This window comes from Sus scrofa, chromosome 2, assembly GCF_054392235.1.
Source record: "Sus scrofa isolate SSC_HxYL_T2T_F1_AM1 chromosome 2, Sscrofa_HxYL_maternal_Yorkshire_Landrace_v2.0, whole genome shotgun sequence".
Classification (NCBI taxonomy): Eukaryota; Metazoa; Chordata; class Mammalia; order Artiodactyla; family Suidae; genus Sus; species Sus scrofa.
In genome coordinates this window covers 29,459,061-29,472,108 of record NC_139384.1, presented here as the reverse complement: position 1 = coordinate 29,472,108, position 13,048 = coordinate 29,459,061, and the positions used below count along the sequence as shown (strand labels likewise).

Sequence of the window (13,048 nt, the reverse complement as noted above, 5' to 3'; positions counted from 1 at the left end):
TACAGGTGGGGAAAGTGAGGATCAGAAATATTTTGGCTAGACAGACCTGAAACTTGCTCAAGGTCACTCAAAGTGAGCAGGGGAACTAGGGCCTCAGCCCACCTCTCCCCAAGTCCAAAGCCCTGGCGCTCAGCCTTCACACAACCCTGCCTTCGAGTTTTGGGGAAAGTAGTGAACAGAAGCCCTGCGTGGGCTAAGGAGGAGGTAGGTCAGAGTTGGCCCAGGCAGGTCTGGCTTCCACCGAAATGGCCACTTCGAAACAGCCCTGTGGGCAAACCCTTGTGAAAGAATTTCAGGGAAGCCTCCCCTGCCCACCCCCCGCCCCCCTCCCCCAGCCTGGAGGGCAGATCCCGATGTGCAGATGGGCTGGGTTCTGAGTTCAGCCCTTTCGGGGTTAAACAGTAACCTTTCTACTGCTTGTAGTTGAGCAAATGCTGGCAAGGAACAAGCCCGGCCTTGAGCAAACAGGAGCCAGTGCCATGTCCCCTCCCTCTCCCAGCCACCCCTCTGGGGACCTGGAGGTTTTCTTTTGCCTTAAAGTCCCCCGTTTGATTTCTTAGCTTGGGGCAATTGCTCTAGAAAGCTCCATGGGAAAAGGCCCACCAGTTCTTGTGAAAGAGAAGAAGGTTTGATTTAGGTTGGTTTTTATTCTTTAAGAGTGAGAAGCGAAGAGATTTCTGGAGGGAGCTTCTGTCATGGCGCCACAGAAACAAACCTGACTAGTATCCATGAGGACCTGTGTTCCATTCCTGGCCCCAGTTAGTGGGTTAAGGACCTGGCGTTGCTGTGAGCTGGGGTGTAGGTTGCAGATGAGGCTCAGATCCAGCATTGCCGTGGCTGTGGTGTAAGCTGGCAGCTGCAGCTCCGATTCCACCCCTAGCCTGGGAATGTCCATATGCCGCAGGTGCAGCCCTATAAAAAAGAAAAAAAAAGTTTTATGGAAATGAGCTCAGGAAACAATTTCTTTACTTTCTTTAAATTTTTGCACAGGGAGACTGAAGCCCAAAGTTGCTTCTGATTCAGGTTATCCAGAGAGGTAGGGACCCTTCTCATCATAACACCTGCCATATTGTCAAGCGCTTTTTTGAGCAGAATGCTCAATGTATAGAAACTCATTTCATCTCCAACCAATTACACATGGTAGGTATGATCTGAATTCTGCATTAGAGGAAATAGGGGTTCAAGAGAGGTTAATGACTTGTTTGGTTTAGTACTAACCTCTGTTGGGAAGGGGTAGAGCTTGGAATCAAGCCCAGCCCTGACTTCAGACTCATCTACAGGGCCCCACTACCTAGAACCCAGCTCTGCCATCTCCCGGTGCTGAAGTCTGTTACAATGTTATCATTCCCATCTCATCTTTCCTTCTCCTACCTTCTACTCGGGGCTGGAATCAGGCCTAATAGTTTACCAAACCACCAGGATGATGGTGTTAATTATCATCATAAATGTTCCTGCTCAGCCTAGTTCAACTCTTAATCACTACTCTACCCTCAGTCCTTAGAACCGTGCCCAGCCCATTGCAAGGCTGCTAAATATTTGTTAAATAAATAAATACATGCGTAAATGTTGATGCCTTTTCCAGATCCCTCTTCTCCTCTCTCAAGTCTTACACAGAACCAGAGGAGCAGTAGCTAAATTAGAGAAAGGGGTTTTGAGGGGTGGAACTGCTCTGGTTGGGCAGGTTCCATCCTGGGGATGTTGGTGGTACATGAAGAGGCAAGACTTCCCCTAAACAGGCAGGAACATTTCCATGATCGGCTACTATCAAGCTAGCCTTGTCTCCCCACCCTAACATTTAGAACAGGTGACCTCTAGAGGCCATGGGCAATGCTTGATCTCCTTCTGGAAACAAACTGCTTATCCTTTGACTGACTGAACACACTTCTGGGGCTTTGAGTCTAAAGGTGGAGGGTGCCTGGCTTGAGGGTTGGAACACTCTAGACGCTGGAGGGTTGAGGGGAACATTTCTCAAGTGTAAAATGTTCACATTGTTTAGAAAATCCAAATAGGCCCATGGGTCCTTTCCTGAGAAAATGAGCCTTCAGACTGAGAAAGTCACCTTCAGATCAGCCTCAAAGCCTGTGGTAGTCTCTGGGTCTCTGAAAGGCCTGATTTTTTTTTTTTTTACCAGGAAGGAAGGACAGGGGCAGTGTCTTGTCTGAGAATTCCTATTATCACAGGGCTCAATAGACCTGAAAAGCTCAAGGTCGAGCATGGCTGAGGTCCTCCGAGACCAGCCCATCCTGTGGCAGGTATCCGAATGGGGAAATCTACTGGATGCCCAGGTGCGGGGCTGCCCAGGTGTGTCGGGGCTTGTCAACGTCTGATCTCAGGTCAGGGTTTCCCGCACAGGTGCTGGGTCTGTTCTGCTACTGGTTGGTTTGGGTTTTCAATGGTTGCAATTCCACTTTAAACAAAATCTCCTTGGCATTTTCACGTTTGTTTAAACACACACACATACACACACACACAAAAACACAAAAACTGGCAGCTGGCCAGACTCGCCCAGTGAGCAGGTATTACATTTTCCTCCCATTTCATTCCTGATCAGAGATTATTCATTTATGAATGGGTGGCTGTAAAAACTTGCCTCATGCATATGAAAATTGAACCTGGAAATTTTTAATTGCCAGTGAGGTTTGCTTTTACTGAAAGAGCTGTGGCAACATGCTTGGCAGGCAATGGAAGGGACAGACTCTTTCTTGCTAAATTCACTCTGTGATCTCGGCTCTCCAGGGACGTCTGTCCAGAAGGTACTGACTGAACGGGCTGTTTGATCCCCTTGCAGATCATGATTCTGGAAGGAAGTGGTGTAATGAATCTCAACCCCAGCAACAACCTCCTCCACCAGCCGCCGGCCTGGACAGACAGCTACCCCACGTGCAATGGTAAGGGTGCCCCAGCGTGTGCGTGTCATTCCCCTTGAGGCTTCTTCCTTAGCTTGAATTAGGGCTTTGTTCCTCAACTGAAGGAAAAACGCAAGTTTTATTCAGCAGGGGGTGTGGCGACCAGGGGAGACTGTAGAAAATGCTTCATGTTGGACGTTCCCACAGGCTGCCCAGGGCTCCAGACAGAAGCTCATTTGAGACAGTCCATGGTTTCCTCCCGATGCTCAAAGCTTCAGGTTGGCAGCCTGGCAGAGATGGTGATAGAAGAGAGGCCTCAAAGGCAGGCCAGCTTTAATAGTGTTGGCGGGGTAGCAAGATAGGGTTAAAGGGAAAGCCGTGTGTGCATGCGTGTGTATGTGTGTGTGCGTGTGTGTTCATGAAGCACAGAAGCATGGATCTTAGGGAGGAGAGAGTTATAGCAGCTCGATCTTTCTATGTCATCTTCTGGTGACTGCCCTTTATAAAGGGAGGGGAGATTTGTCGGGAGACCCCATGCGCTCCTTTGCTGCTTTAATCTAGAACCAGTGGATGAGAAGAGGGAAGGCCTGGTAGGGGGGCTTATAGGGGGTTTAATGATGAAGCCCATGGCTGACTGGAGAAGCAGAACTGAATAAAGTTGGTGCTGAATCAGGGCCCTGCACCCCACTGCGAAGGCCCTCATTTTAGGCAGTCAGCTGTGCACCACACCGGGAGGGTGTAAGGAGCTCTGGGCCTTCTCGCACCCCATACCTGCTGCTACTCTCCTCCCAGGACGCTCTGTTGCTCTTGCTTCCCCTGAAAGATGGAAATGGCCCATTGGTGAGCAGAGTCTGAGAAGCAGGAGGGGGAGGGTAATGGCAGGTTGTGTTCTCCAACAAGCCAATCAAGGGACGCTCCACCGTTCACTCTGGAACCCCAGCCACACACATGGTTGAAAGCATGAACAGGTGACCTTCTCTTACTCATTCACCTGCTGCTGCCTTTTCTGGGCATGACCTTTTCCCTGTGGCAGGCCTCAGATTCCCTGTGGGGACCTCGAAGGTTGATTCCACAGAGGGCAGGGATGTCCTTCCGGCTGGATCTTTGGCATCCCCAGGCCCCTGGACCTCCGCTTGTTTGCTCTGGAGTGTGGTCAGCAGGGAGTCGAATCAAAATATCCCCTTGACTTTTTAACTTCCAGAGCCTCCAAAGAAGTTCCAACTCCTGGTCATGACTGATGGGGTTGGGGAGGCCAGCTGAATGCCAGAGAGGAGGTGAACTCATAGATTTTTCAGTGCTTCTCCTGGAACTTCAGGAATCTGCTGAGTCTTCTGGCTGATGGGGAGTCACCCCTGGTCAAGTGCAGACAAAATTCTCTGCTTCTGCCAAGTTTGTGAGGCACTATCACAAACTATCCTTTAATCTGGATCATGTGACATTGAAAGAAGAAATTACTCCAGGCAGGGGGCTGGGTTAGAGAGGTGGTTGTCTCTTATTTGCAAACCCAGAGCTGCATAGCAATACAGTGAATTTAGAAATAAAAGAACAAAGATTTGGGGGATTGCAAAAAGTCTGTCCCATCCTTAAACAGCTAAATTGGTGAGACACTAAAAAGTGAGGCAGAAATACAGACATCTGGTCTAGGCCCGATGTGTTGGAAAATATTGGGGTATATTTCTATGGAATTAAATTTTGGGACTAGATTCTGCCAATTATTGCCCCTTTCCTCTCCATCGCTGGCTTCCCTTTCAGGGCCCAGGCTGAGGGTTTAGGGCTGCTTTTGTGTGGCCATGAGGTATGAAGAGTAAGGCACATAATGGGAGTAGCAGGTATTACCCAGAGTAGTTACGTTTCAGCCCACGGGAGCGCGACCTCCTGCTCTTAGCGCTTCTGAGATGGATGGATTCAAGGGGGGATGAGCCAAAGGGGGACTGGGTTGGGAACATCCCCCCTTCAGCCTCCCCTCTGGGGGTGTTGAGGGCTGGGCCGAGCACATGGGGACCAAACCTTTTGGAGCGCTGTAGCTCTGTGAAACTCCAACTGTATCCACCGACCATCACCACCGTCATCCTAGGAAGCTCAGTAGGAATGTGGGAACTCAGGCCTCACCTCAGATCTGGGGAATCAGAATCTGCATTTGAACAACATTCCCTGGTGATTCATAATCACGTTATAGAGTTTGAGAAGCACTGATCTAGCATGACCTTGAAGAAAAAGTTAGGGACCATTCTCTTGCGCTACATTGTCCGCTATTGGTCCGTCCTTGAGCCTGTGGGATCTGTGTGTCATGCTCAATTGGGTTTCCCCTCCTTCGGCTTGGTGGGTTGTAATAGGGTTTTCCCTTTGTCTTTGCCCCTCACTTTTCCCACAAGAGAACTTCTCCCCTTGGCCTCTGCTTTCAAGGGGATTCTGAGATCCCTCAGCCCAATTACACGCCCCTAGAGGCTGACTCTCTCTTCTCCATCCCTCCCAGGACTTTGAGCTGATTTAGTGATGTTCTCGTAAGTGAGCCTGAGCATCGCATACATATACCGATGTCAGTCCACAGTAGGCTCAGCAGTATTTCCTGGCTTGAATGCACTCCACTTCCTCACTGGTACTTGAATTAACCATCCTGCCAGTGCACCTCACAACTCTTCCAGGTCCCTGCATTATTTCTTCTTCAGCAACGAATTCCACTAAAGAAGTAGGGGGTTACCTCTAATGGCAAAATCTCTGGGGTAGTTTTCATGGGAGATACAAGGATGGGTAAGACAGAGTCCATGACCTTGAACATACAGTTTACAAAGGAGAACAGGAATGTTCTTAGAGACCCATCAAGAAAAGCAGAACATGGCAAAAGAAATTATGAGAAATATAAAGTGCATCTTGGGGAGATTCAGAGGACAGCAGCCCTTGCGGTAAGTCAGGAGGTCTGTGCTGGCTTTATGCGGTGATCAGAGTCTGCAGGCTGGGAGGGAATTCATCCGGGAGTGATACGTAGAACACAAACCAGGCTGAAAGAACACTGTAGAAAAAAGGGGTTACTTGAAGAATAATTAGCAAAGAGCCTCAATGTCTGGCTTGGCAGTTTGGGACCTAATTTCAGTGGCTAATAGGAAGTGGCTGATGGTAACCGAGTAGGGAAGTGACATCACAGTGGCTACAATAACCCAGGGGTGGGGGGACATTAGCACAGTGAGCAGATGAATAATCTGGACTACTTTGAGAGAAGCAAAGGCATCATTGTGAAAAGAACCAGATTATCCGGCTTAATTTTTGGTGCAAAAGGGTCTGAGTTTGGGGTATGCATGTGTATACATCTGTGTGTAAGGGAAAGAAATGACTTCCCACGCTGGCACGGTGGGTTAAGGATCCAGTGTTGTCTCTGCAGTGGCTCTGGTCACTGCTGGGGCATGAGTTCCATCCCTGGCCCAGCCCAGTGGGTTAAGGATCCCATATTGCCATAAATGTGGTGTAGGTCAAAGCTGAGGAAACTTCCATATGGCACAAGTGTGGCCAAAAAAAAAAAAAAAAAAAAAAAAAGGAAAGAGGGAGGGAGAGGGGGAAGAAAAGCCAACTATGCATGTGGACAGGAAGCTAATAAGTTGCTGAAACTGTAGCAATGCCTTTGCTTTCGTGGCAATTTGTGAGATGTGGGGAAGGAGCTCATGATCTCAGAGCATTTCAGGGCTCGGGTCCTCAGCCAGCACCCAGGGGTAAGTTTACGAGGAGGGACATGAAGATGCACAGAGGCCGAATGACTGGCTTCCACCAAAACGGGGAAAAGAATTACATTTCCGAGAGCCTCCTCTGCAAAGCCCATCTCGAGCTCCCATCCCCGCTGACGCACGCAGACTGTGGTTGTGAGCCCCGTGACAACCGGCAGCCATCAGGGCCTCCCTGCATCTAGGACCATGCCCAGGAATAAACAGGGGTCACTCACAGGGCCGCCTCCTGTTTTGCAGTTTCCAGCGGGTTTTTTGGAGGCCAGTGGCATGAAATCCATCCTCAGTACTGGACCAAGTACCAGGTGTGGGAGTGGCTCCAGCACCTCCTGGACACCAACCAGCTGGACGCCAGCTGCATCCCTTTCCAGGAGTTTGACATCAATGGCGAACACCTCTGCAGCATGAGTCTGCAGGAGTTCACCCGGGCGGCGGGGACGGCGGGGCAGCTCCTCTACAGCAACTTGCAGCATCTCAAGTGGAATGGTAATCATCTCTTTCTCTCTCTGTCTGTCTCCCTCCTTCCCTCCTTCCCTCCCTCTCTCCTTCCCTCTCTCTCCCTCTCTCTCTCTCTCTCTCCCTCTCTCTTTCTTTCTTTCTTTCTCTCCACCCTGCTAGGAGCCAGCTGGGAAGAACAGAGACTCTGCAGCCTGCAGGGTTCCTGTTTAGGGACATCCTAGGATGTTCTCACCTCCAGTTTGGACTGTTTCCTGAAACAGGGAAGTAGACGAGAGGAGAGAGGACAGGTTTGAAGCCTAGCGTATGAATTCCATACAGACTCAGCATCGTGTAACTCTCTCCCTGAGGTTCATTTCCAAAGAGACAAGGGCCAGCTGAGTGTTCACAGAATACTTGCTACTTTCAGAAAATCTTTTCTTCTTTCCCTTGAAAACAGAGCTTGATCATTTAATTCCCAGTCATTTACTTGTCAAGATCATCATGGCTAGGAGTTCCCAATGTGGCTCAGCTGGTTAAGAACCAAACATAGTGACCATGAGGATGTGGGTTCCATCCCTGGCCACTCTCAGTGGGTTAAAGATCCAGTGTTTCCACAAGCTGTGATGTAGGTCGAAGATGCTGCTTGGATCTGGATTTGAGTGGCTGTGGCATAGACTGGAGCTCCAATTTGTATCCTAGCCTGGGAACTTCCACATGCTACAGGTGCAGCTGTAAAAAGAAGAAAAAAAAAATCATCATAGCTATTTATTTTTTTATCTTCTAGACCTAAGGTCTTAAGATGGGAGCCAAGTGTGATAAGAAAATGGGCAAAATTGGAGTTCCCATCGTGGCGCAGTGGTTAACGAATCTGACTAGGAACCATGAGGTTGCAGGTTCAGTCCCTGCCCTTGCTCAGTGGGTTAAGGATCCGGTGTTGCTGTGAGCTGTGGTGTATGTTGCAGACGCAGCTCGGATCCCGCGTTGCTGTGGCGTAGGCCGGTGGCTACAGCTCCAATTCGACCCCTAGCCTGAGAACCTCCATATGCCACGGGAGCAGCCCAAGAAATAGCAAAAAGACAAAAAAAAAAAACAAAAAACAAAAAACGAAAATGGGCAAAATTAAGGCTCATTTGTTTTTTGAGAAGGGCAAAACTTACAATATTTCAACGGATTCTTAAAAGGTCCTGAGTTGAGAAGAGGGTGTTTCTGCAGTGATTTCTGGAATTAGTGCTGTCCTAGAGCACCAGAGGTCTCTCTGAGGCCTCACTTGCACAGAGACAGGCACCATTCAAAGGCTGTCCATTGGTGATAGTTTATTCACATGTGCATACATCCTACACTGGCTGGTAAGACCTGGTGGGGTAGGCAACTCACCTTGCAGAATGTCCCTGACACTGGCCTCAGTTTCCTCTGATAAGGGTGCTTAAAAAACTAGCTCCTCTGAGAACCGTGGGTATTTTGGAAAGCAGTGCCACGTAATATTGAGCTGGCCTGTCCACCTCAGAATGGGCACGTCTGTCTAAGTAGAACCTGTGTTTGGGCATGGAGCCGAGGCTTTGGGAAGCATGAGCTCCAGGGCTCTGAACCAGACTCAGATCCTGACAGCTGCCATCAACACTGAGGAGGACTCAACGTTTGGCCGCCAAGCTGGCAGCAGTGGTGGCCATTTGGGATGACCTCATTCAGCTCCCAGGCACTCCCTACTTCCCACCCACCTCACAGAGGTGGCTGCTCATTCTTCTTTTACTAGAACCAAACCAAACAAGGCTCTATAAATAACTCCCAGGAATCTTCAGAAAGAGAAGACTTACACTTGAAGAATTGAAAATATTTACCTCTCCACCTCCAATTAAACCCACTCCTTAAAGCTTTGCCCTGCCTGAAGCTTAAGGCAGAGCAGCCCGGGAGGTGACGTGACCGCCTTTGATCTCCCACCTTGGCCCTTCCATCCTTTACCTTCCATGACTTGTCTGGCCCCACTGCATCCTGCTGGTGCCTCTGAATGCCTAATGAGCAGATTTATCACCTTTGTTTCATTGTTTGTCCTTTTGTAGACACTCTATTAACTGCTATTTATTGAGTGTTTACTTATACAAGGACTCCAAGTGAATCAGTTCACCTGGTGACCTTATGAGAAAACAAATATTGCACTCACTTGACAGGTGCAGTCTTCATCTGGGAAAACTGAAGGTCAGAGAGGTTAAAGCATGACCTCTGTTCCTGAGATATTTGCAATGTTGCTGGGGAAGAAAAACATAGTAAACTAATTAATACACACACACACACACACACACACACACACACACACACATACGGTTTTATATGTGTTTCATCTGGAGAGAAGTTGCAAGGCATAAATCAGGGAAGAATCACTGCACTTATCCAGACATAGCTCGGAAAATGGATCTAATCAAAAGAGGTTTGATTGAATTTAAGATCAACAAAGAATCAAGATGGCTTTCCTTCTATTTTCCTTGTCCTTTTTTATCAGATCTTAGTATAGGAAAGCACCTTAGAGGCTATCTCATGACTTTATCTAGTTTAATCTCCTAAATTTACAGATGGGGAAACCAAGACCCAGAAAGGTGACGTGTATTAGTGGAAAAACTGGTCTTCCAACTTCTAAAGTTCTGTTTTCACCATACTGGATGCCCTCTCCATGCAAAGCCAAATCATTCCATCTGATGTGGGTCCCCCGCTACTGATTTTCTAGGCCAGGGACCCCAGGCTTGAGGTTGTAGATGCAGAGAGGGAAGCCCCTTCCTAGAAGCAAAGAGAGGTAACCAGGCTGTGGGACTGACAGAAGCTCTTCCAAGAAGCCAGCTTGGTCCTTGGTTAAGCATCACGTTTTGGCTCCCTGTGGGCCCACCCTGACATTCCTGATCTGTCCTTCACAGGCCAGTGCAGCAGTGACCTGTTCCAGTCCACACACAACGTCATTGTCAAGACGGAACAAACCGGTGAGTAGTGGCGGATGAAGGGAGCCAATGTGATGGGCAAAGACCTGGGGGACAATTGGGAGGGAGTGTAAGGAAGAGCATGGGAGCAGGACAGAGCCAGTTTTTGACAGGAGACCCAGGGATCCCTCTTCCCTGGCTGTCACCAATGGGCCATCCTGTTCTGAGATTCGCCCCTGGTCCTTGGGACCAGTGACTGCCACCTATTTCTGATTTCCGGACTGATGGTGCGCCTCCTTTGCCCACACCTCTCAGCTGCCCATCATTGGTCAGAGGTACATCCAGCCTCTGATCCAGGGGCCAGGGAAAATGCAGAGTCTGAGTGAACCTCCTTCTCACCACAAAGAGTCAGGGGGTTGAACCTGGCCACGTCGGGAGAAGAAGGAAAGAAGAGGAAGGGTCTCCTCCCTTGGCGGGAGTGTCTCACAAGGAGTGGGAAGATACAGACTTAGTGTTGTAGCTGCCATCGTTTCCGGGGACCTTGGAGTTTCTGTCGGGATATCTAAGGGCAGCTGTGGAACCAACTCCAGCCTTAGATACTCATTTAGACAAAAGCCATGATTCTGAGCTCCCGGGGGTGGTATGTGCTGCCGGCCAGAGGAACTGACATTCATTTTTGTTCTTCTTCATCTGCCTGATCATCCCTCTTTCCTCGGTCTGTCTTCCCTCTTTCTGTCTCCCCTGGAAACTTGCAGGAGGCAGTACCTGCTTCGAGGAGCTGTGCCCAAGCTTTGTACCAATCAGAGCTCCTTGTGTAGTGACTTTTGTCCTGTGACCTCCTAGTCTAGGGAGAGCCCTGCAAGTCCCCCTGCTGCCAAGCCCACTGGAGCTGCCACGGCTCCAGGGGCGCTCCCCATGTCCCCATCAGTGCGAACGTGGGCCAGATAGGCCAACCACAAAGTTTGCCACCGGCCTCCCTGAAGATTGCGTGCCAGTCACCAGGGACAGAATTTGACCTGGGGTGATGTGTGAGTCACTCTGGGCAGAAATTGGCCCCATGCAGTTATTTACTCCTTTATAAAGGAGCTGGTCTACCATTATTAAAGAAAAAACAATAGCTGCTAAGCATGTTAATTATAATGAGGTTGTCCTAGCCCTGCCCTCCCTCTCACTAACCTCCCCCACCACCTGCCGCCAGACCAGGGGCTGAGTTACCCAGATGGTCCATGCTTTATAGGCCTGACTGCTCTAGAGGCAGACTTGAGGCTTGGCTAGAGGGCAGTGCCCCCTGACCCTTCATCCCCACCATTGGCCGGACAGATATACCCACCAGGGCACCCAGGGCATTAGTGGAGAAGTCCCCAATACTTGACAATTCCTCCTTGACCATCCAGACATTCTCGTGTTGCCAGTTCAGAAAAGCTGAGCCAAAGGGTGGGGAAGAAGGTCCACCCTGGGTGGAGGGGACAGGAGGCTCATACAGGGGCCAACACCCCCAAACCTTTTTGGTGCAGTTTGTTTTCAGAGACAACAACAGGTGTACGAGGTGACCCAACAAGGAGAGAGAGGGTGTAACCCCAAGAGATTGGGCTTGGGGTGCCCAAACACGTAGCTATTAGTTCAAATACCGGCTAAATCCCTATGTCGTAAACAGGAGCACTGAGCCAGTGACTCAGGTTTTCGACCGTTTATGCTATAAAAACAAAATGACACTCGGCCAGTGGCTTACCCGCCTGGCCCTGAAAGGCAGATGCTGGGCAGGAGGGAGCTGAGGGCGGCCTCCATCTAGGAAGAGGGAAAAGCAGCAAAGCTCCTGGTGGGGATGAGTGACAGCTCCTGCCTGATCTTATGGCTCTTGGCCAGCAGGGAAAGAAAAGGCTTCTGTGGGAGACCGGCCCAGAGGTGGGGGGTGTGTAGGAGTTGGGCTTCATTTGGGGTAGGTGGAGGGGAGTTTCCTTTGAATCAGAAATCCCAAGAGTCAGAGCGGGACGTGCTTACCCAGCACACTGGAGAGAGAGGGATGGGAGGGAGAGAGAAAGAGAGAGAGAAACTTCTTTTCCAAGATGAGGCAGTGAGGCCCCAGTCTTAAAAGTTATTTATTTGACTGGATAACACCCTCCTCTGTGTCTCCGTAGTGTTGTATTGAAAAGTTTAAGTCATCCCCTAAGCATATTGGAGAAATCCCATAGCCTTGGGGGGCTGACACGCAACGTGAGGCTAGTCTTTGGATTTCAGCAAGGAAGCCTCTGTGATAAGACTGAGCAGACTTTCCTCTAAAAGAAACATCACTGATTCTCCCAGGAAGATATGACTAGGAAAAGATGCTCATTAATTGTGAATGTATTTGTCCCTCCCAATTTTTTACACTAGTATAAAAACATTCTGGTGCTAACAGTAGAATGCAAGACAAGGCCAGGCTCCTGAACCCATTTCCCCCTCACCTCCCCCACCAAGGGCAGACTGGGAAAATCCCCAGGAAACCACTGGTATAGGACAGGGTCCCACTGTTTCACCTTATTTCACTTCCTTAAAAATGAAACAGCTATAGAACACCTGGGTGGGGCTGTAACAAAGTCCCTCTCCCCCAGGGTACTGGAGGAAATGTGGAGGGACGTTGTTCTTATAAAGTAACATGGAGCTGGAGTTCCCGCAGTGGTGCAGTGGTTAAAGAATCTGACTAGGAACCACGAGGTTGTGGGTTCAATCCCTGGCCTTGCTCAGTGGATTAACGATCCGGCATTGCCATGAGCTGTGGTGTAGGTCGCAGATGCGGCTTGGATCCTGCGTTGCTGTGGATGTGGTGTAGGCTGGCAGCAAAAGCTCCGATTCGACCCCTAGCCTGGGAACCTCCATATGCTGCAGCTGCGGCCCTAAAAAGACAAAAAAAAAAAAAAAAAAAAAAAAGTAGCATGGAGCTGAAGCAGAATCTTTTCTTTCTGAGAACTTGCTACAACCTCTTTGATGAGCAGTGGGTTAGAAAAGACAAACTCTAAGGAATACGACTGCTGATGTTTCCCATTTTCTATCTTTTGTAGACCCTACCATCATGAACTCCTGGAAAGAAGAAAACTATTTATTCGACCCCAACTATGGTAGCACAGTAGGTAACTAACTCCCCAACACTAAAGACCCTTTTACTTTCTTATTCATTTTTTTTTTT

General features: G+C 49.3%; 1 protein-coding gene across 14 annotated transcripts in view; it reads left to right on the top strand.

Annotated features, from left to right (window-relative positions):
- EHF (ETS homologous factor) overlaps window positions 1-13,048 on the top strand; it is a 193,297-nt gene that overhangs the window by 167,195 nt on the left and 13,054 nt on the right. For 11 of the 14 annotated variants that reach the window (XR_014837093.1, XR_014837094.1, XM_021083196.2 and 8 more), the window contains 4 exons: window positions 2,789-2,888; window positions 6,794-7,039; window positions 9,889-9,951; window positions 12,924-12,992. Coding sequence is in view for 12 of the 14 variants with exons in the window: in XM_085011516.1 (XP_084867642.1) it covers window positions 2,789-2,888; window positions 6,794-7,039; window positions 9,889-9,951; window positions 12,924-12,992 (478 nt within the window). In the remaining 2 variants the exon portion in view is untranslated. Of the gene's footprint in view, window positions 1-990; window positions 1,141-2,131; window positions 2,253-2,736; window positions 2,889-6,793; window positions 7,040-9,888; window positions 9,952-12,923; window positions 12,993-13,048 lie in introns of those variants that run through there. The other 3 variants (XM_085011517.1, XM_085011518.1, XM_085011521.1) reach the window with 3 other exon arrangements.